Below are 24,812 nucleotides of genomic sequence, written 5' to 3'. Positions count from 1 at the left end.
ATTACACACAAGGAAGGGTCTCCCAGGTATTACTGTGGCAAGCTTTTATGTCACCATAGCAGGCAGAAGCATCCATCTAGCCTGACAAACTGCAAAGTAGTAACTCACATGATTGACTTTCTGGGAATATTTGTCCCATAATTTGGAGTAGGGTGCCTAACTGAACCATCAGTGTCAGCATGAACAGTGAGAAAAATTCTTTTTCTAAGATCAAAGACAGATACTGTATTCGGAATTTGTTCAAGAAGAGTAACTTTGCAATTACAAATATACTTTTAACTGTGGGTTCTTTGTTATTTGTCTTCAAAGGAGAACTGCTTGTTGATAGGCCACTTCCTGTCTTTCATCTTTTTTTCTGATTAGAGACAAAGGGGGAAAAAGTAGCACCACACAAGTGGAGTTCCTTTTTACAACATGAGTTGTCCAACTGAATTAGGTATTTTTGACTGTAAAGTTGACTCATGAAAACCAGAGTTTTAATTCTTGTGGTACGGGTCAGTACAAAGGGCTTCCAGATGACTTCTTTCAAATAAGTAGCAGTGGTCACTAGTGTAATCTGTAGAGAAACTGGAGAATGGGAAATACAAATTCATAAGCTTTAAGAATCAGGGTGTCAGGTGACTGACAGAAGACTGCCAGAATCAAGAAGCAAGTTTTAAGGAAATGGATAGAGAAAAATATCCAACAGAGTAAAGACACTGATTTGTCAGCTTGACAGGTTCTTGTTCTTGAAACCAACATAAAGCTACCTTGATCCACTTAACCTGAGGGTATTTAATCAGTTGCTTTCTGTAAGGAATGTTGGGGGTGGTAATGTGGGGCAACATGAGAGTAGTTGCAGAGTCACATATAACAACCTAACCAGGATTATCTTTCTAAATGAAATTGAAGGAAGGAAAGAAGGGGGAAAACTCAACCAGAATTGAAACTCATCAAAGTTTGCTGAAAATTACATGTAAAAGATAGACCATTCCCTTTCTTACCTTTCATTTTTTCTTCATCAGCTCTCACCAGTGATGTATCTGTAAGAGGATAATGCAGGTTATCCTGCTATGAGTAATGGACCCTGATTTCCACTTTTCTGATTGCTTATTATGTGCCATAAGTAATGCCTTACAGATGTTCTCTCTGTGTCCTAAAGCATTGGGCTAATGTTTGGTGTTTGCAGAGTCCCTATAACCACACACTCCTTCATTCAACCTTTGTGATTTTTTTTTTCCTTTATTGATTTCTAGTTAAAATTCTCAGTGTGGGTTTTTTCCCCATCTACATTTTTTAAGCATAGTTTTGGGGTTTTTTTTGGTTATTATTGTATCTTTTTTTAAAAGATAGAATTCTGTCTTTGTAGCAAGGAACCTTGGGAACGGTAAATTGTCCTCAAATAGATCATTTTTTGTCTGCTTCATTCTGCTGTGACTTCTTTCATTAGGATAATAGAATTAAATTGCCCTTTAGAAGCTTTCCCTATATTGATCCAGTTCATTTCAGAAGCTGAAAGTGAAGAAACAGAGTCCTTTCTGTCATATTATTGTAAATAAACCTGTAATTTTAACTTTTAAAAGTAGCACTTTACCTATTTGTGTCTTTATAAATTCAAAATAATCTCTGATTTATAATTTGGTAAGACATAAACGTGTATGTGTACAGACATATATATAGAATAACTATTTGCCCAGAAGAGCCCCCAACTTTTTTACCCAGAGAACAAAATGTTTAGTTCTCACCCTCTTGTTGGGTCAGTTTTACAGATCTTTAAATTGGTGGGGTTTGGATGATTTTTAAGGCCCCTTTCAATTCTAACTTTGTACAGTTTTATTTGTGAACCCAAATATGTTTTATAGAAGCCAAAGTCTAGAAATAACCACAAGAGAAAGATTTTGACTGGCCAGTATTTGAGCAATAGTAGTTTCCAATTTATAATATAAGATTAGATAATTATGTTTCATTTTCCCATTTTTTAAAATTTTTTATAGGAATTAAATTTTTTAGTGTTAAGTAGCTAACCACTAATTAATTTATTTTTTAATTTGTCCTAATTAATTATATATGGCAGTAGAATGCATTTTGACATATTGTACACAAATGGATCACAACTGCTTATCCTCTGGTTGTATGTGGTTCAGTCACTCTGGTAGTATCAATCATGCATGTGTGTAGGGTAATAATGTCTTTCTCATTCCCACAAACCCTCCCGTCCCCTTCACATCCCTTTGCACAATCCAAAGTTCCTTCATCCCCCTGCCCCAAATGGATCAGCATCCACTTACAGAGAAAACATTTGGCCTTTGGTTTTTGGTTTTGGCTTATTTTACTTGTTATGATATTCTCTAGCTTCATTCATTTACCTGCAAATGCCATAATTTCATTCTTCTTTAAGACTGAGTAATATTCTGTTGTGTGTATGTACCACATTTTCTTTATCCATTCATCTTGGAAGTGCATCTAGTTTAGTTCCATAGTTGTTGTGAAATGAGCTGCTATATAAACATGGATGTGGCTGTGTCATTGTACTGATTTCAAGTCCTTTGGGTACAAACTGAGGAGTGGGATAGCTGGGTCAAATGGTGGTTCCACTCCAGATTTTTTGAGGAATTTCCATAGTGCTAACCACTAATTTCTGACTCAGTATCTTTGCAGGGCAGAGCACATTACAAACAGGTCTTGAGAACCATAGTTAGGAATTCCAATAGCTAGGTAGTGGTTGTGCCTGAGGTCCTTTATGTTTTTGAATTACTACTTCTACCTCCTTTTCCCCTTTCTCCAGTACACGTTTCTTCATTGTACCCAGTACTATGAGATTTGTAGTAGAAGAAAACTGGAATTTAGAGTTCCATATAGCTGTTTGGTAGCAGTGATGCATGCCTCCAAGGTGAATCTCAGAATCATTGGAAAGTCAGTACAAAATGAACTCCAGGATGTTTGGGGAACACTAAATAAGTCTTAATAGTGAAACATTTTATTTTTATACTAATTTTCTGTATTTGCATAACTTTTTATATGGTATGTATAGTATACTTTAATTTTATTTATAAGCCAAGGAGTGAAAAAAAATCACTCAATAAAGTATCTAGATTTTTGTCTGTTAAGTGAACTTAAGGATTATTTAATAATGCAGTCCTTATAAACAGCCAGGTTAAGGCTGTGATTTAATTGTAGTTCAAGCTCATAATGCTAATTAAAGTGAATTTAAACTCTACTGAGTCACTTCAGCCATACATGGTGTATGTCACTTGAAAGTCACGTAAAATATGACAAAGGTAATTACCATGCAATTTTACCTCTGAGCTCCTTTTTAAAGGACTTAATGGAAACCTTTTTTGTTTAATCCTGTGTTTTAAAAGGTATGACACAGATTGCAAAATTTACAGTTCCCCAAAATGCTTCTAAAGCCCCCCCCGGACAAGTATTAAACAGCAGTGTGGCAGTGCGCCTCGGCCACCTGAGTGTGATTTCGGCCCTCTAGTGTGTCAGCTTTCCTGACTGGTGTTACTGGAGAATTTCCTCTCTGTCTCAGCTGCCTTATCTGTAACACGTGGCCAGTCCTGGTTCCTGCTTTATAGTGTTGCTTTGAGAATTAAATGAATTAATGATTGTAAAGAGAGTACTACCTGGTGTATGATTAACTCAAGAAAAGAAAGGAAAAAAGAGCCTGTCTCCCACCACTCTTCTCCTTTCTTTGTTGCACATGAAAATTCTATTTTGAGTTTATAAGTTTACCCTTGTTCCAATAAAAATGTAGTTTAATGTTGAAAATGTTAAAAATCTCTGAAAAGATAGGAGTTTCTAAAAAAATTACGTGGGATTTTTTTGACTTTATAATTCTAAATATTAGGTATAATGTTCAATTGGTTATGACTGAATTTCTAACATAAACCTCTAGTGATTTTTCCATAGAAAAGTTTTTAAGGAGCAGTGACAGTAGTTGTGTGGACTTGGCAGTATCAATCATTTAGCACTTTCAGGGGTCAAGGACAGACTTTGTCTACTATTCATGTGCAGAGGCACTTGGTAATTCCCCATTAATCTTTCTATCATGAAGGAGCTCTCAGTGTTCCAGCTAGTTCCTTTTTTGGCACATGAATGGTTTGGATTGATGTGAGGAGGCCCAGTACTTGAAAGCCCAGATGTGACCATAGTTATTACCTGAGTGAGCTGCACATTGTGGTGTTCACGTTTTTCAGAGACATAGGCAGAGTTTTGCTTCAAAACCCTGGAGTGATTTTGAACATATGTGAAAGGTGACTTAATACTAATCTGTTAATTAACATCTTCATCATAAGTCTTACATTAAGTTCTATATAATACTTTTCTGTATCTTCTAAATAGACATTGGGTGTTTTTTTGTTGTTGTTGTTTTTTTTTTGGTTTTTGTTTTTGTTTTTTTAATAGATAGTGTCTTGTTAATCCAGGTTGGCCTCAAACTCTTGAGTTCAAGTGAATCCTGTCTTGGCTTCTCAAATAGCTGGGCCAATTTAGGAAGTCTTATTAATTGGAAAAGTTATTTTTTCCTTAATGCAAAATCTAAAAAACACACAGGAAAAGTGTTTAAAATATCAGTAATTAACTTAATGAAGGTGTACAAAGATAACTATTGTTGCCAATTTCAAAATATAGAATCTAGTGTTAAACTAAAAAAAAAAAAACTTTTGTGGGATAGATATACAAAATAACTGTTATAATTTCTCTGAAAGATCCATTTGCACTGATAAGAAAGCTTTCATCTGTGTAAAGCTATATTAGAGTCTGTGAGGCTGATTGTTTTGTGTGTGTCTTTCTCTTCCTGGTGGAGGGGATAGATGGACATGCAGGTCTTTTGTGTATAGGGAAGGAGGGAATTCTACAGCACAGCCTGGTCCCAGCTGAAGATAGTGAAGTAAAACCATAGCATGAAGTAATGATAATGAAACTTAAAGACCTTCCCTAGTTTTTTTTTCCTTCATATGCTAATTTTGACCTTGAAGAGACCTAACATTGCACCTTTTTTCTCCTTGGAAAGTGAAAATCAGGACTGGACACTAGAATCTTACTCTCAGTCTGGTACTTGTGTGGATCCCATAGTTCTTTCCTTCTATGAAATAAGAACTCTGTGAGCAAGAGCAAATGAATATGAGAAGCACAAAATATTATTACACTTTACATATTTTCCTGAATTGTCTCTGACTATTTCAAATTGGCATTTGAATTCTGTTCTCCCTTATGCATTACTTTGCCATAAATGCCTCCTCAATTCTTCTGAAGTCCATCCTGAGATTTCAGAAATGCTAGCCACCTGACTCCCCTCTCTTTATCTCAAACCTTGGTAAGCAGAACTTACCCCAGGGTTAAATAATAGCAAGGAAATGAACAGTTCTTTTCAGAGGGTTAGTTTTGCTGATGCTTAAACTGAAAGAAGTCAGTTGAGATGGGCAAAGATTTGCGGTGTCAGGAAGCTCCTGGAACCTGGGTTTACCCTGGAAGTGCCTTCATCTGTGTTGGCAAGTGTAGCCATTGTTAAAGGGTTAACAAATGGGGGTCTTCACAGGAAATAAAGAGAATTATCTGAATTCTCCATTGGCTTTTAGAACTGCCAAGTTATCTGGGTCCTGCAGGTGCCGAGAATGGAGAATGTGTGTGTTTGTGTGTGTGTGTGTGTATGTGTGTATGAATGATTTGGGCTACATTTGTTATACATGCTGTCCTGGTTCCCAAATGTTTTCATCAATATGTAGGTTTTCTCTCACTAACTAGTTCTTTATTGGTTCATTCACTGTTCACAACAAGTGTCATCTCTCTTAATGTAAGTCCACTAATAGATCCTCAAAAGGTTGATTTGGGATCAGGAGGTCTCCCTAGAGGAGCTGTGTAAGAGCTGTAGAATGAATTTGCTTGCCTCTCAAGTACAGATTTGACAGTCATCAAAGCTGAACAGCTGGGAAAGCGTCAGCAAGCAGCGTCCTCCTTTGACTCCCCCATGAGCCTTACTTACCTTCCAGTTTGGAAAAAAAACACAAAAACTATGATATGATACAAAATATGTCTGACATTTGCTGCTAGAGTGTGGTTTTTGAATACACAGCAGACAATGACAGGTTTTATTTATTTTTTCCCCTAGAATCAGATGGTTAAGTGTATTTATATTTATGCTCCAGTTAGTTCTTCAAATTTTTATCCAACTCACTTTTATTCTTCAACAATATATTATTACATATTTTAAAATCCAGCAAAATGTGAAGACTTTTTTTTTTGTACAAAATGTATTTTGAATTTTAGCTTATACTTGAAAATATTTACAATAAACATAGGAAGTTGTATGCTGCTTTGGGATTATGTGGCCAGTTTGTGGACTGGAGTGTCCTCCCATACTATGGAAATGACAAGCTTTCATAACTGCTAAACAGGAACCTCCCTATTGTATTTAATGTAGAATGCCGAATCTAGTTAAAATATCGTGCACTCGTGTTGTTTGTTCCACTCCTGATTCAGAGAAATTAAAAGGAGATGCATGAGCTCTCCATCAATAAAGCATATTTGTTTTGAAAGAAGTAGCACTCATGGGCTGTCAGTCATAACCACTTTGGAGAGTAGCGACATCAATATTTACAAAATGCAAAGTGAAGAAAAGTACATAGACTTACAGATAGGTGTGATATCTGTTCCCTGATTCCTTACCTTCCCCAGTGTATTTATTATGGCTAAATCTATATCAACTATTATTTTGAAATATGAACAGAAATTTGAAAATCCTGTAACAGATACACTGAGAGACAAGAAGGCTTATAAAATGGAGTTATTTTTCCTCTCAAGGTAAATATATTGATTAAAAATTATAGTCACTGGCACAATTATATAGAAGAAATTACCTTTGTTTTAGGTTTTAAAGTTCAGAACTTTTAGGCTGTATCCCTTGTTGGGACACTTAATGACATTGGAAAGATTACATAAATATCCCAGAGATTCCTCACATTGAGCTGTAAAATGGGCATAATTATTCCCACATCTTAGGATAGTATAACATTATATAAATAAACGTATACAATAAAGGCTTTGTAGGTTATAAAATAGTACATAATTGGAAAGTGCAATTAAAGTAGTCTGGGGTATTAATAAAATATATTTGGAACTTAATGAAGTGTACTCAAATATTAGATATGTCAGAAAAATTACTATATTATAAGCCATCTTTGAAATAGAAAGTGAAGTGAAAAATCAGTGTGTGAGCTCTTGGTAGTACTGCAATCCCAATTGTTGATTACATATTCCGCCACCAATTCTTAATTCTTGTGACCTTCACAAATCAAATGTCTAAATGAGAGCCTCTCTCCTCTGGTCACCTCAGAATAATACTATTATATAAATATGGAAAGACTTGGTCAAAGTACTGGGAAAACTCCAGGGAGAAAAGAACTGAATAATGAGAAATCGTCATAGTAGAGTTAAGAATCTTGCTTAGGGGAAGAATGATATTAAATTGAAAATTCCTGGCGTTAACTCAATACTTTTGATGATTGCTTCTTCCTAAAATCAGCTAACACCATGCCTGAATGATGCCGAAGAGCTTCTTAAGAGCTTTTTTCTGGGCTTATATGGCTTATAATTGTTTTATAGAAGAGCTTTATTTCCTTTATACTAGAAAGCATTACCTTTATATTTAAATAGGACTCTAGAAGATAAATATTTAGCCAGCAGAGGGAGTAGATTTATGTAAATTGGACTGTAAAAAAAATATGTACTCCAAGACGCTTCAGGTGAATACGTATCTTGTAAATACAGCTTTAGAACATTCTTATCCTTTGTACTGAAAGGAAAGTGGAAGAAAGGAATTTGGGATTATAATTAAAACTTATTGCTATTTTTAGTCTTTCTTTGATACTTTTTAAAAAGAGAAAAGGGCAAACAAAATATAAGTAGGAACTGTGGTTTGGGTAATTTTGTGAATGGAAGAATCTTTTGAAAAGAAATGCCATGAATTTAATAAATTTAGTAAATGAAAACAGATTTTCAGTATGTGGCTTTGGAGTTAGAATACTTCAGTCCAAGTACCTGAAAAGAATTTAAAACCTGAAAGAAATTGTTAATTCTAAGAGGGGCTGTTAAGACTGTAATCATTAGTGATCACTTACAGTTTGTGTGATTGTGTATTGAATCGTGAAATTGAAATATAATTAAGAAAAAAATTTCACCACAACAAATGGTTTTCTGCTTAAATTTAGTTACGTAGAATTATAAATGAATTATAGCACATTGTGTATTCTAATTTCCTTGGCAGATGTACAAGCTGATATTTAGTTATTAAATTTATGCATTTTCAAACACTATTCAGTAAATAAAAATATTACAGTCAAATATTTTAAGCCTTGGATAATGAAAAGATAAGCAACATTTTATCTTCATGTAATTTGAAAACTGGTAAAAAAATGAGTTAATTCTACTATATCAATGTATAAAGTGGGTGGGCTCTGCAGAAGCTGTTACTTCAATAAATATATTACTAAAGAAATAATTTTTTTTTACTTTTTTGAAAAATATTTTGTTTTGCATCCATTAAGGATGAGAAATTATGCTTTATAAAGTGAACTAAGTTTTAATTGGCACCTTTTTAGAGTGAGTGAAAAACAGTAGCTTAGGAAAAAGATTCCAACTGAGTGATATAGATTATTGATTCTTGACTGAACCATTGCTTCTTTTGTTTTTATAATTGGAGATCAGGATGATGCAAAATTTCCGTTTTTGTTATTATTTTAAGCTTAAAAACAAAGAGGCCATAAAAAGGAAAATGATTCTTTCAAACTTTGACTATGAATTTAATATATCATTTTTTGGACAATGGAAGTGATCACTTGTAGAACAAAAAGGGCTACATGTAAAGTAGAACACAGAAGATGAAATAATCAGTGCTCAGTGATAGTACAGGAAAAGGGGGAGTGGATAATTATTTATCTTACACAAAGTTATTCATTAAAAATTCTTTATTTCATCACGTTTGCTGCATAAAAACTATTTCTAAATGAGTAAAATCACCAGGTGTTTTAGTTGGCAGTTTCAGTATGCTATTTGAGTAGATGCTAGGAAGTTTTGAAAATCGAGAGTCACAGCAAGGCCTGGAAAAGGGTAGGTTAGAAAGGAAGGACAATAGGAGTAGATTGCAGGGAACAGTCCTGGAATTCATTCACTGAACATGTGTTTACCTACTGTGTGCCTACCTCTGTGTCAGGCCCTAGAAACACCATGGTGATCATTCACAGCCCTGTTCTCTGTTGCCTTGGAGTGTGATGTAAAGAAGGAAATGGTCCATTTCATTGTCACCTGTTAAGTATAGGGTGCTGTGGAGAAGAAGGAAAAGCATCTCCTCAGATTAGAAAGAGCCAGTAAAGGCTTGAAGTAAGATCCGTGGTAAACCTTGAAGCCGGGAATGAAAGTTCCACAGAAGGTGTCAGCAGAACAGATGCCCAGAGGCCAAAGTGAGTGGCAAGCTCTGGGCACTGACTTGTGGCTCAGTGTGAATAGAGCTTTTAGGTTAAGAATTCAAAGAAGAAACACCAGCCATAAAAATTATCAGGAACTACATTTGAAAGAAAGAGTTTGGACTCTTTCCTTAGTATGTTGAGGTTGCATGCTGGAAGACATGAGCAGATATTGGTGTTATGGAGAACTGAAGTCAGCACAGCTATTAGCTAAGACCAGACTGCTGAGTCAGCCTAGCAGCAGTGCATGTAGGAAGTAGAGATCTTGGTGAGAGATCTCATGTTGAGGCAAGTAGCCAATTCTAATTGAGTTTGTGGAGAGAAAGCAGAAAATATACTTTTATATGTATTTGTGTGTGTATGTGTGCAGGAAAAGCATATATGATATGCATGATACGCACACTTTCTGAATGTTCATGTGAAGGTTGGAATGTCTCTTGCTCTCCAGGCTCTGGTATAACTTCCTGGGGATGTGGCAGGGGCCTAGTACAGATAGCATATTTTCTCTGTGAGGCTAGAAAGTAAAGATGTAAGTATGAATCATAATGAAGCAAGAGAAGCCAGAGCCTGTGGTATAGTATAGTTGGAACAAATTACATGTGCTCTTTAGGAAATTAATCATAAGAGTTAGAGCCCAAATTAGGAACCATGTCAGTGAAGTTCAACGCAGGAGCTATGAACAAACAATAATACCAGACATGCCTATTCTTCGTGGGTGCTATCTGCCTGGCTTCAGGTTAGGTAGTCTTCTGGTCTGTTGGAGATGAGTTTCTGCAAAGAAAGTATACCAACTAGAGGAGGGTAGAGATTTCAGACAGGACTTTAGACTTGAGATATGTGTGGATGGAAAGAGAAGGAATTATTGATAGTTCATCAAAGAAATTTAAAGAGTGATGACTCACGGTAACAGAAAAGGAAGAGTAAAAGCACCAATGGGGGTGAGAGAAGTTGATCTCAAATCTCTGCTTTGAAGAAGATCCAAGCAAAAAAGAAGCAAGTTTTGAAATTTGTAGGCAGGATAGGAATGTGGTAGCATTCAAGAAGGCTAACACCTTCCTGTTAACCAGGGGGAAAGACATTGTCTAGAATGATTAGGATTGTGGTTGGAGGGACAGTATGAAACAGTGATTGAGAGCTCAGGCTCCAGGTCTGAAGACCTTGGAGTCATAATGGCATGGTGGCCTTGGCTGTGTGGCTCAAACTTTGTCATTCTCAGTTGTTTTGTGCTTAAAATGTGATCATTATATTATCTTTTTCCGAGATTTAAAGATTAAAGAAATTAAGTCATGAAAATTGCTTAGCATGTAGCAAATTATCAATGAATTTTATTGTTATTATGAAGCAATATTGTACAATGGTTAAGAATCGGACTCTGAAGTCCGACCTGTTACAAATATTGACTGTAACAATTATATGCTAGTGGTTTGATTTATAAACCTTATGCATAGCTGACCAAGTGATCAGTAAGTATGTACTCAATGAGACTTCATGAGCTTGTGTTCTCATGCTTCCAGTTCTTGCCACAGCTGTGTTCTAGCCATGTGATGAATGTGTATAGTAAAAGCCTTTGTTAATTTAAACTAGAAGAGGCAAAATATATGTTAGGTCAGTCTCAGTTTTCTCATCTTCAAAAAGAGGATAATAATAGTATCTAGGTCTCAGTCTTATTGTGAGCTTAGACAGTTGATAACTAATTAAGTTTTTAGTTTCTGTTACATTATAAGCATTGTAAGTGGCTAGCTATCATTATTATTCATAGTCATCATCATTAATAGAATTGAGGAGAAGCAATTTATAATGGGCATTGTATGATTGGATACGGAACTGAATAAGACAAATAAAAGGATCACGGACAAGCCCTTAAGATCAGCCTGGGATTGGAAACTTTCGTGGTAGTGTCAGAGCACAGGAGCATCCAGAAGCCTAAGGAATTGACCTGGAGAAGAAAAGTAGTTGGATAGGTTCAGAGTTGAGGTAGACCAGTTATTAAAGGAAAAGACAGCTAGTGAGGTACTGAGGTCCTTTATTTTGAGAATCAAATGAAAGTCATTGACAAATAACAAGAGAAGGGAATAAAGCTACTGAAACACGTTTTTAGACTGTATTAATACCCATGTGGAAGTGACTTTGATTTTTATTATATCTGTTCCATTGCCTTGTCAACTTGCTATTTTTTTTCTCTTTCCCCTCCCCTCTCAAACAACCCTTCCTGGCTTATTATTTTTCCTTCGATGCATATTTTCTTTTAAAACCTTTTATCTCTTCTGCCTTCTAGCAAAATAACATAAAAGCATAATAAGAAAGCAGAGAAATATTATTCCTATGTTCACATTCCACATGTTTACCAGGCATCTCCTCCTTGTCCAGATCTTGGATCTGACAGATCCAAGGACAGTATCTGGCGAGTTTTTTACCCTCAAGGGTTTCTAAAAAGAATTCACATGACATTATAATACATGCATTGTACAGGGAAATGATAATTGTCATACAATTAGGTGTCAATATAGCCCAGCCATTAGGTGTTGTGGTTGGTCAGAAGAATGCTCTTAGGAAGGACAGCAACATGAACTGGGACCCATTTAGCCTGTTAGGAATGGATATTTAGAGGCCTTGAATAGAAAGAGAGAAGGAGTGTGTGGAGTACAGGGTGCAGACCTGGAAGAGCAGAGAAAGGACAGTGCGGAAGCACCTGGGCAGGTATGGGGAGCAGGACAGACACCAGCCTGGTGGGAGGGCAGAAGTAGGAGGTGAGGTGACAGGGAGTTAAGGCTGGACACAATTCCACTGTGCTTTGCCACCAGGTGATAGATACAAGTGTTGCATGCAGTGGTAATAAAGGAGTAGTCGACTTCTGTAAGCTTATTTTCTTGTGCTTCAGCTTCTTGTCAATGAGATAATTATAGTCCTAACCAGGTAAAATAAATGCATGTAATAAAAACCTTTGTTAACTTATAAACTATAAAAGACAATCACTTTTTGCTAGGCCTGATGAGGAATGGGTATTTAAGAATGTAAGCACCTCTAAAAGATTATCTGAGAATCTTTTTGGACGGGAGCATTCCTGTTACTGAATTCTCGCTTTTCTTCCCTAAACCCCCTCTTGTGGTGCCTTTATCTCTTTTAAGGTGGTTGTCTATCTTTAGCTTAGAGCAGCATTTTTATTTTGAGAACCATGTTAAGCTGTCCCAAGGCTAAGTATCATGAAGTGCTCATATTAAGAGATCTTAAAAATGCATGTTACTTTATGAGATATGGGCAGAGGGACCAGGACTGCCAGTACAGCTAAGCCCTTCTTTGAATAGTGGGTGCCTTATTAGTAGTCATGAAAAGCAGGTAGATAACATCTTGACAGTTGAAGTTTTAACTGAAGAGCAAATGCCTTTTAATAAGGTAAGGAGCACATTTAAAGACACTGTTTGCTTGAATAGTGACTGAATTGCTTTTAAAATGAAAATATTACTGTACTGAATGAGAATTTTTTACTTAATCTGTCTACAGTTTAGGATTGTCGTTAGAATTACAATAAACAACAATGATCAGCACTTGTCAGGATTTTGTCTTCATAGAGTTTTCATCTAATTTAATTGTTGCTTAGAGTTATTAGAGATAGGTACTTGCCTTTGTGCCATGAACTCCTGAACATGTCCCCTATTAGCCTCTGAGTGCTTTTGTGTTATTTCCATGGTCCATGAGCGATTTCTCCTACAGGAAATGCTCAGAGAATTAACAATTTGCAAAGCTTATGTTAGAGCTTATTTTCCTAGATAAGCATTTGAGTTCTCAAGGTAGGCTTCCTGTTCCAGGCCCAGCTCCTCAACTTGCTAACTCTGTGACCCTAGAAATTTCTTCAACTGAGATTCATAGTAGTATCTGTCTCAGGGAGTTCTTGTAAGGATTAAGTGGCATAATGAATATCATGTATGTAGCAGTTAATTGTAGCATTTTGAATATTTAATATAAGTTGTGTATTAATATCTAAAAAAATTATTAGGAGCATGTCATTCTAGGAAGTTATATGTGGTTAAGTGTTAGTACCCTTTTCAAGGACTGCTATGTGCCAGACTCAGGATTAGGCACTGGGGCAGAAAAGGAAACCATGGCATTTGCCCTCTCTAGAAGGCCACACCTATTGGAGTAATTGGTAATATACTGTTTGACCTGACAAGGTCAAGTACAGTAATCCCTCCTTGTCTATCCCTAGAGAAGATATGTCACAAGACTTCAGTGAATATCTGAATCTGTGGATAGTAGCAAATCCTGTGTATACTATATTTTTTCCATATGTACATACATACATATATAAAGTTTAATTTCTAAATTAGGCAGAGTAAGAGGTTAGAAACAATAAACTAATAATAAAACAATTATAACAATATACATTAATAAAAGTTATGTGAATGTAATGTGTGTTTTAGTACATTTTGTTAAAGATGTTTCTTAGATGTATATAATGTAGCAGAAACTTCTTCATTGGCCATACAGCCTCTCCAGTAATTTTTTATGTTTTTTAGTCTAAAGTTTGCAATAAATTGCTTGGTGTCCCTCATTTCAGGGGAACCCTTTCTGAAGTCACCCTTAAGCTTAATACTTTCTGGGTACTGGGGATTGAACTCGGGCACTTGACCACTAAGCCACATCCCCAGCCCTATTTTGTATTTGATTTATAGACAGGGTCTCACTGAGTTGCTTAGCATCTTGCTGGCTTTGAACTCCCAATCCTCTTGCCTCAGCTTCCTGAGTCACTGGGATTACAGATATGTTTGGTGGAACATGTTTTTTTGTTCATGCCTTCCACCTACAAATTGATTGCCTTTTCCAACTTAAGTATTTGTCATACACTGAAGCTTTAACTTTCAGTTTGAGGTGCAGCAGCAAATGTTAGAATTTCTTTTTCCTTATTCACAATTTGATGGTTATTTGTGGTTTTAGCTATCTTTACAAAATTTCTCGCTTTTCTTTGTAAGTTGAGAATGTTCATCTTTTCACTTAATAGCCTCTCTTTGGCATATTCTTGACATATTTGAATTGCCAGCATCACTACTTTTATACTTTATGGGGCCATTATTAAATAAAGTAAGGGTTATTTGAGTCCAGGCACTGCAGTACTGAGCAATCTGGTGACTGAGATAGCTGCTAGGTATCTAATGAGCAGGTAGAACTATGTGGATATTCTGGAGAAAGAAAGGATTCACATCCTGAGTGGGCTGGAGTGGAATGACATGAGATTGCATCATGTTACCCAGAATGGCTTGCAACTTAAAACTTAATAACTGTTTGTTTCCGGAACTATTCATGTAATATTTTCAGACTGTAGTGCATCACAGGTAACTAAAACTGTGGAAAGTGAAACTGCAGATGAGTCTGAAGTGTACTGATTGACAGGTGTATATCTTGTCTTTAATTGTAAGACAAGATGATAGAAAGACTAAGAGGATCTTATTCACAAAATTTATTACTGTGCCAAGGCACTGTCTTTGTTTGTCACTCAGACAAAAGAAAGGAAACTCTCTGTCTTTCTTTCTCAGTAAATAAATGGGAGACAATGCTCTCTTCCTTACCCATATCTTGGCATGTGTGTAAGTAGGCGGATACTGCCTGTTGACCCTACTATGCTCCTTCTAAAAGTGGGGTACATTTGTGTAAGAGAGCCTTTTAGGCCCTATGCTGGCCATCGTGTTTGTTCTGACAGAAATAACTGCTACTCAGTTCTAACATCAGGAAAGATCAGCATCATATGACTGTGGTAGGGAGAAGATTCTGAGGCCTTTCTGGCTCTAATATCCTCTTCATTTTTTTCCTTTCTTGTATTAACTGTGGTATTTGCTTCGTACTGTTTTTTTCTTACAATCTTTTTTCTTTAAATTTCTTATCGAATTTGACCATGAGAAAGGTCTTAATGAATGTGCTTACTACATTTGTAAATATAGTTAAGTGAAGTTTATCCCAATTTATCAGATTGATATTAAATTCAGTACAATGAATATCTATTAGGGACACTCATTCTGGCATAGGAAAGAGGCACATACTGGTTGCTTTGGTTCTGTAAGATAAATTAATAGGCAGTATTTTAGACAGGGGCTTTCATATCATCATTTGATAGTCTCAGCAGCAGAATTTTATATTATTGAGTCTTTTAAGTACAGAGTCCATTGATATTTAATAACCTGATTCCAGTTTTTCTGGAGCTGCAGGGTAGAATGGAAGAATGACTCCTTTTGAATGAAATCCATTATTTGTTTCATTTATTGAATATACATTGTTAGCTTAATTTATTATTGTCTGAGAATGAGAAGACGTACTTTAAAATAAATATATGGGGTTTTAAGTGACAAAATAATTATAAGATCATTCCTCTGTCACTTGTAAAATTAATAATTTTTCTCCTTATTGTTGAAATAAGATGACTGATAATCTTGTCACAAAATTGTGTTCTTTATCCTTTTGTTTCCCACTTTTTCAACTTCCATTCTCCTCTTGCTTTCTCACTACTTTTGAATTATTATCAGGAACATCACTACCCTCCCTCCCCCGCCCAGTCTGTTGACTTTCTTTCTACAAGAGAAAATTAAAAATAGTTGGAATAGATCACTATGTTATTTAAGTCTAGTTTATAGTTGAAAGTATTTCGTAGATTACATTTTCTTTATCATTTCATCTGAGATGTACTATGTCAAATACACTTATTTATTCATTGAAAGTTCATGTTAAAAATGGACCTACTTGTTCCTGATACTGTGCTAGGGATTGCCAACCTCATTGGTACCCAAGTCCAGGTGACTGGTATTTCTCATACAACACATATCACCTTGATCCACATTATCAGAATTTTATATGGTTTTCATCCTTTTTTATTTTTCAACTTAGATCTATCTGAATTCAGGGAAATGAGAGAGATGGTAATTAATTTTAAAGCCATCCTAGTATACATATTAGTGACTCATAGTCAGTGTTTAGCACTGGAGTTTGGTATGGTTGTTTGAGATTGTCCTCACAACTAACTGGTTTTAATGTTCAGCCAGGATGCTGCTGAACATAGAAGGCTAAAGTCTTGAACCAACAAGAAAAAGACCTAGCAATAGTGGTAGGATATGCCCAAATGATTATAATTCAGGGGAAAATGTGGTAAGGTCAGTAGCAATACAAAGTCTTTCTTCTGTATTCCTGAGTAAGGAATGAGTAATTTCTGGAGTATCAGAAAAGACCTTGTAGCCAAAGTGTTATGTGGACCATAAGGGAAGAATGAAAGCAGGGGATTGCAAGATGGGAGTGAATGTGAACTCAAAACCACATGTACTGCTTATTGATTTGATTCTCAAGATTTTGTTTCTTCAGAATCACAAAGGCATGCACATACAGTGTGCTCTTTGTGTTGTAAGATTTTTTATATTGTCATATTGAGACAGGCTTGGATCAAAAATACTCAGAAGAAAAATATTGCATTCTATACTGATCACCTAAAGAATTCTTCACCTTGTCATGAGACCCTACCAAATATCATTAGATATTATAAGTAATTTAGAGATGACTTTAAAATATATGGAAAGCCGGGGATGGTGGCAGGAGAGAAGAGGCTGAGGCATGAGAATCACAAGTTTGAGACCAGCCTGGGCAACTTAGCAAGACCTTGCCTCAAAATAAAAATTTGAGGACATGCCCTCAATGACCAATCTTCCTTCTACTAGGTCTCACCTCCTAGAGTTTCCCCAACTCCCCAACATCACCATCAACCAGAACCAAACCTTCAACATGTGAGACTTTGGGGGACATTTAAGATCCAAAGCAAAACAGTAGGTTTTGTGTAAATGTCATACCATTTTATAAAGGACTTAGGCATCCTGAGATTTTGGTATCTGAGAGGCGTCCTGGAATAAATTATCCTCCACTATACCAGGGGGAAAATGTATATTTGTGTGTATGTAAATTAAGTAGCATAATGCATATAAAATTAAATAACATAATTTAATTCAAAATCTCTGGGCTAAAAATATATCTTTCTCTAGGCTCAGACCATCACTTACCCATTTAATTGCCTGACTTAAGTTTCCATTGATTCTTTTACTTATTTAAAAAATATGTTATCGTAAAATATTGGACCCCCAATATGGGTTTAATTACCACTCAACGGCTTATCCTGAAGTGATTATAAACAACAGAAATAACCATTTCCTCTTCTCCCTACATAGCAAGCATTGATATTTTTGGAAATTGGGTTGCCTTTGCCAAGTTTTTATTTGTAGGTAGAATAGGAATCGTTAAACAATCTATCAATTCATAAGAAATCTTTAGTCATTTATTAAGAGCAGACCAGACTAACTAGTTCCACTTAGAGTTTTCAGTAACTTGTACACTTAAGGCAGCCTCAAGAGTCATACAATTGCTTCAGATATTCAGTGTAAGTTTTTTGCTAAGAAAGCCAGAGGAACATAGCTTTCTCTTTTATTCTCTTCCTCTCACTAATTCCCCTTCTGTGCCTTCTTGCCACAGTTTTTAATAGTCAATGAGAATTTTTATTAATGTTTTTAAAAATGATTTTATTAGAACAACTATTTTTTTGCAGTCCTGAAAAGAAATAATCTGAATGTTCATCAGTGTGAACTGATTGAAGTTATTGTGATACATTCTTATTTTGGAATATTACCTGGTTATTAAAATTGTAAATGATCAACCTGTATTGACTTAAAAGATAAAAAGAGCATGATAGATACAATTTTAAAAATTTGCTATTAATGATAATGTTAGCTATTATATTTGTCCATTTTAAGAAGGTATAGAATGATGTAGTTTCTAAGGACATGAAATTTAGTAGAAGGCTAGGCATGTAGTTAGAGGGAGATAAATTATTAACAGAAAAGAATTAACAAATAAATTCATATACATATGGTAATTTAATATAGGATAAAAGCAGCAGTCCAAAGGAATGGTAGAAAGCTAGATTCTGTGGGAAAAAGGTGTTGGTGCAGTTTTAGCTATTTGGGAGGTGGGTGGGAAAGCTGGATTCTTACTCCTTTACAATTTCCAGATTGATCACATATTTAAGATGAAGTCATGCAAATTTTAGGAGAAATCACGGAGTGTATATTTTTGGGTTTTGAAGGGAGGAAGACCTAAGCATGGCTCCAAATCCAGGAAAATAAGAAACATTAATAAATTTGCCTATTCTGTGTTGTTTAGAAGGATTGAGAACTGGATGACTCTTGATATGTATGTTCATGGACCCCAGTTTCAGTTTTAGCATGGTGTTAAAAGTATAACTGATATTCCTTTGTAGGCATTGGACCAGTACATGTGTGCATTGAGCAAAAAGGCTACCACATAATAATAGTAGCAACTACCTTTGTGTTTGTAATTATCAGCATATGTCTTGAACCATTTTAGTATTGTTTGAATTTTTGCATGAATATAAGTAAACAATAATTTTTATATTTATTTTACATCAAATGAATAAATGAATGAGACAGAAAAGCTGAGAGAAAACATAAGAAACTAAAATGTAGTTACCTCTGGATTGTAGGGCTGGGCGTAATGGAGAGAGCAAACCTCATTTATGCTATTATCATCCACATAATATGAATCTGTTTTACTTTTATTATCAAGAGTAATTAGAAGTCTTTCAAAAGTAATTTAGAATTTATGGTTTCTAAAAGACTTTGTCATATTCATAGCCTGGTTATTTTTTAGCTATTTGAGCCAATCATCCATTTAAACAAACAAACAAACAATCAAAAGCCCCAAGAGTGAAACTTTTTGCCCATGTTGCCAACACATGTATAAGGAAAGGTGTGAGGGAACTTTTGCTTTGTTTTGCTGTAGATGGGCACAGAGGGTGTTCCTGCTGAGTTCCCATTTAGTGCATTCATGATGTGAGTCCTTGAAGGCAGCAAGCCCATAGATCCTTTCTGAGAAATGTGTCATCTTAAAATAGTTTGATTTCAGATCCAAACCATTTGATTCTTAAAAATTATTCATTTTATTTCATAGTAGCATAGGCACAGATTTATCGTAGTATAGAATGTAAAAGCTATGTAAATTGTTCTTAGGAGAGAATGACTGGAAGGTCAGGTCTGCAGGTCCCTTGGCTCCATAGGAGGCACCTTTCGTTATCCCTTTGATGGGAAACTTAGAAACACTACCCTGAGTAAATATGAACAGATGAAGCTAACTGGTCAAATTGTCCTAAAGCTTATTTGGGTTTTAAGTGAAGTTATGGAGTGGAAGGAAGTAGATTTCATAAAAGACCAATTTTATTAGCTCAATTTAACCGACTAAAATGAAAACTTGATTATGTACTTAAGATTCTCACTGAATCCACTAAATGCCTGAGCTGGTAGATAGTTTAGTCATTAAAAGTATGAGCCCATAAAAGTAAGGGAGCAAAATAAACTAATTTTAATCAAATTTACTTTGATTTTTCTCTGTGTCTCTCTTTTCTCACTACAGGTCACAGTAATGAAAGGCAGTAATAGAAATAAAGATCATTCAGCAGAAGGAGAAGGAGCTGGAAAACGACCAAAACGCAAGTGTCTTCAGTGGCATCCATTGCTAGCAAAGAAACTTCTTGACTTTTCAGAAGAGGAAGAAGAGGAAGACGAAGAGGAGGATATTGACAAGGTAAGTCTTCCATTCACTCCAGAAGTTTCAAGTAAGTTTGAATACTGACAGTAATCTAGAAACTTGAGTGCACTTGTGTGATAAAGAAGATGTTTTTCTAAGAATCTATATAATTTAAATCTCATGTGTTCATTCAACTGACATTTTTATTGATTGCCCTTACAGTATCTATTCCTCCTAACGGAAATGTATCTTTTTCAGTTATTAAATAGTATTTCATTTCTAAGTAATATTGAAATGCAGTGAGAGGGGAATGTTCTTAAAACTTGATGTGTTCACCAGAGGCACAACAGTGTGAATTCCCTCTGACGGCTTCTTCTTCTTCTTTTTTTTCTTTCTTTTTGCTTCCAGCTCAGTTCTGCCTCCATAGAGCTCTTGGAGCTGCTTTCTTGGTCTTTGGTGCTCTGACCTTCATAGCATCTGACTCTACTTGTCCCACTAAGCCCCTCTGTTCACCTAGTCCTCCAAGTCCCTTTCTCTGGCCTCATACCTGAGCTGTTGGCTCTTGTGGAGAAATTCACACAGCCATGCAGGTAATTTTAGAAAGTCACACATTCTCCCAGTGGCTCAGGAGGCTGAAGTAGGAGAATTGGAAATTCAAAACTAGCCTCAGCAACCTAGAGAGGGCCTGTCTCCAAATAGCATTTAAAAGTTTCAGTTGTTAAGCACCCCTGGGTTCAATCCCTGGCACCCCCCACCCCCACCAAAAGTCACACACCCTTTTCAGGTCTTGGCATAAATGGCTTTTCATCATTATTTAGGTCTCACACAAAAACTGCCTCCCTGAAAAAATAATACCTAATCATCTCCAAGTATCCTTCCCATATAACACATTCCAAGTCAAAGGATTTCCTTCATAGCACTTAATACTATTTTCCATGTGTTTACCTGGGCACTTGTTTACATGTGTCTTTTTAGAATAGAGGAGGAGCTCAATAAGAGTAGAGGCCTTGCCTCCCTCCCTAGAACTGAGCATGCTGCCTGGCATGCATAGAAGTATACTGAAATGGAAGAATAAATGAATACATATTTTGTGTCACTACAAATTTTATAAATATATGTTTTTTATATTTTTCAGGGCTTTGATATTCATTTAGCCTTTTTTCCTTGACTTTGGTCAATTCTCTCTCTCAGCAGGAATTAGAAAAATTTCTCCTGTTTCTCAGGCTTCAACTTTGGAGATACCCTGTATAGTCTTTCTTACTGTGACTTTTCCACAGAGATGGTAGAAGCCACCAGAATTTACTTCTTCAGCTTTCTCTGTGCCCCTATATACACATCTCATTACTTACTCTTTTCCTTCCCCTTTCCTGTTTCAGAGAACTGGTTTTAGTTTTCCTTGTTTTAGTCCATCTGCTGCTGCTTTAGTAGAACATCACAGACTGGGTTAATTATAAACAAAGAAAAGCTTATTTGGCTCACAAGTTCTGGAGACTTGGAATCCCAGATCCAGGAGCTGTATCTGGTGAGAACTTTCTAGCTGCCTCACAGTGTGGAGGGGGTCTTGTGGAGAGGAAGCATACATGTGAAACAGAAAAATTCCTGTAGTAATCCACTTCCATGACAATCTGTTCAACTGCCCTCATGACCTACTCACATCTTATAGGTCCTACCTATTAATACTGTTACAATGACGTTTTAATTTCAACATGAGTTTTGGAAGAGGACGTTCAAAACATAGAGCATCCCTATTCCAGGAAATTGTCTACAATTCTCCACAACCACATCAATGCAAGCCATCACCACTTCTAGCAGAGATTATTGTCCCTTCCCTCTTTTTCTGCCTTGGCTCTTGCCCTTCTGTAGTCTGTTCTCAACAGAGCAGCCAAAGGGATCCTTTTTGAACTTGAGGCTGTTGTGCTGCTTCTCTGCTTCATAAGGACATGGGCTTGTGTGCTCACTGCTCTGTTTGCATTACTTGGAACCATACCATAGCAGGTTCTCAGTAAATAGTGTTGGATGCATTAAATCTTTTTCTCTTTTCACTGTGTTCAATGATCTCATCCACACCCTTAGTCTTGCTTTCCTCTCTATATTGGTCCCCAGATGGTTATCTCATAGTCTTGGGTCTTCATATAGCACACTGTGTAGCCATTTAAAATGTAGCCTTGCTAGTCCTGTTCTTTCTCCTCCCTTGGGGATCTCTTGAGAAAAGTGTTCTATATATCAAGAAACTTGCCACACAAGCTAGAAACACTTGATTTTGAATCTTCAAATCCAATGAGATACCAACTGCTCTTGGCTCTATCTCATTTCTCTGGTGTTACATGTCCATTCCTGGTACTACAGCATGGGTTTTTACCTTTGTTTTTTTCCCTAGACAACTGAAATAAACTTTTAGGGGATCTGTAGTTTGGTTTCTTCAAGTTTTACTCTTCACATGCATACTGTGTGCCATTGATGGGAATTAACTCTTTAATTATTACAATCTAATAATGTCTTTCCTCTACTTAAAATACCACACTTGGCTGTCCATTGCATCCAACTGTAGGTACTGGTGTCAATGTCTTACAAGGTTTTAATGGGCCCTTGGTAAAAGAAATTCCACAGAGTTTTTTGTCTGTATTTTGTCATTTATTCATATGTTTTATTTATTCACTACCTTTTCAGTTAATTCAGTTAAATAATTTGAACATTAGATGTTAATTAAAAAAATTTTTTGATGCCTGTACTTGGCACAAATCAAAAGTTGATGATTCATGACAAACCCCCCAATTCTTTTTTTTAACTCATCTATTTAGTCTGAAACCACTGGTTCACAGGATTAAATGCCCATTTCTTAACATGGCAAAGCATTTTCTTTATGAAGTGGCCCATATTTTCTACAGCCTTATTTCACAAATCTTGTTTTCATCTTTTTTATACCAAGGCTATGGAACTGCATATTGATGTTAAAAATAAACCTTCAAGCCTTCATTGCTTCTAATTCCCTGTATTTCCCCCATTGATTACCTGACCCATTTTGATTATCTTTCAAAATGTAGCTCAGACAACTCCTTTGCTAGGAGACTTTCTTGTGCTGTTAGTCATCCACTGATTATCTTACTGGCTCCTTGTTGCAGTTATCACATCATTTTTTAATTGTGCTTAAATTTCTCCCCTCCTAAAATGGTGAGTTCCTTTTTCCAGCTTTTAGCTTGAGTTTTACAATTTAGTAACTGAATCAAAAGTTATTCTTTCCTAAGGGAAAGCCACAATTATTTCATCAACTTTTACAATGCCAAATAGTCCTTGAAAATGCAAACCATTGTTAATAAGTGTATACATAATGAGGGAGATAAATCCGAATCCTTTATTCCCAATAGTAAGATAGCTATGGCTGCTAGATTTTTCTGTATTATTTTGTGTTTAAAGATAATCGATGGTTAATTAACTGCATTTGTAATACTTAAGACTTTAAAAAAATACCAAATGATTAAGTAAGTGATTTTTCTACAGTATCTGACTATACTAATTTCCCAGTAAAAGTTGTATAGGACCCCACTGTTGTAGTTGTGGTTCTCAAAGTGTGATCCTCAGACCAGCAGCAGCAGCATCCCCTGGGAACTTGTTAAAAATACAAATTGTTAAGACCCTCTCCAGACCTACAACACCAGAAACTCAAGAGAATAGGACCTAGCAATCTGTTTTAACAAAGTCTTCAGGGATTCCAAATCACACTCAAGTTCAAGAACTATTGCCTTACTGCATAAGGTGGTCTAATGGCTGCCTTTATCCTTCTTGCTTTTAACTATAGAACAAGAAATTTTAAAAAATGGTCTTAGTAAGAATTCTGGATTTCTGTTCATGGTTTCATTCTTTCCAAGAAACATTGTAGAATCATATTTTACCCTTAGAAGGTATTTTATAATTCTAATATATTTTGAGTTTCTGTGATCAGAGATATGTTTAAGAAATTTAATCTGGCAGCCAAATGTAAGAAGTGTCATAGAGATTAAAAGCAAGACTAGGCCACAGAACAAAGTGGTACTAGGGCAGTGGAAATTCGATTACAGACCCAGAAGACCTTAAACAGTGACTAAACAGAATGCTTATGAAAAGGGAGGATTTGAATCTGATGGTTAAGGAGTTTATTCATATCATAACATTTCACTAGACAAGATAGCTTGATACTTATAGGCTTAAAGATTTACCTATTAGTTTTTCTTTCAAGTAATCATGTTAAATGTTTATTTTGGTATTTTTACATTAGGAAGCCCCACTTGTGATGTTTGCAAGAACATTGAGTGAACTGTATTAGCTTTTTATTACATGTTTTCATATTAAACATTCTCATATTATTAACTGAAGATAAGTGCTTTCTAAAGAGGAGAAAGAGCTAACACTGATATATTTGTATGTACATTGTTAACTTTTGAGACAAATAAAACAAAAGCTAAATTTATTCATTCATTAGCAATTAATTATTAATGTTATACCAGACAGGAAGTTAGGCACTATGATTATAAATGTAAATAAGAAAATTTTTGTTCTGAAATCCCTCTGTTTAATGAAACAGAAAAAGTGTAAGTAATTAGTTTTGAATTTAATTTGTTGGGGGGGGCATCATAACTATGCATAATAGTGGGATTTATTATGCCATATTCATACATGCACGTAACATACTTTTATTAATCTCATTCTCTAGTACTTTTCCTTTCCTTTCCTCCCTTCCCATTCACTTGTTACACTATCCTAATCACCCTTTCATTATTATTGTTTGAATTTGTGTATTATGTGTACACACACACACACACACACATATGGGATTGTGGCATATTTGCA

General features: G+C 35.7%; 1 protein-coding gene across 9 annotated transcripts in view; it reads left to right on the top strand.

The window, feature by feature from the left end:
• The window catches only part of Bbx (BBX high mobility group box domain containing), a 285,419-nt gene that overhangs the window by 171,676 nt on the left and 88,931 nt on the right, over positions 1-24,812 (top strand). For all 9 annotated transcript variants that reach the window (XM_046464037.2, XM_046464036.2, XM_046464035.2 and 6 more), the window contains one exon: positions 19,878-20,048. In XM_046464037.2, the coding sequence (XP_046319993.1) occupies positions 19,887-20,048 (162 nt within the window). In that variant the 5' untranslated portion in view covers positions 19,878-19,886. The remainder of the gene's footprint in view (positions 1-19,877; positions 20,049-24,812) is intronic.

Source organism: Marmota monax, unplaced genomic scaffold (genome assembly GCF_021218885.2).
Source record: "Marmota monax isolate L192 unplaced genomic scaffold, Marmota_monax_Labrador192_F-V1.1 WCK01_AAM20220418_F8-fsc00156, whole genome shotgun sequence".
In the NCBI taxonomy this organism is placed as follows: Eukaryota; Metazoa; Chordata; class Mammalia; order Rodentia; family Sciuridae; genus Marmota; species Marmota monax.
The sequence above is the reverse complement of the archived record's forward strand: the minus strand, read 5'-3'. Positions and strand labels throughout refer to the sequence as shown.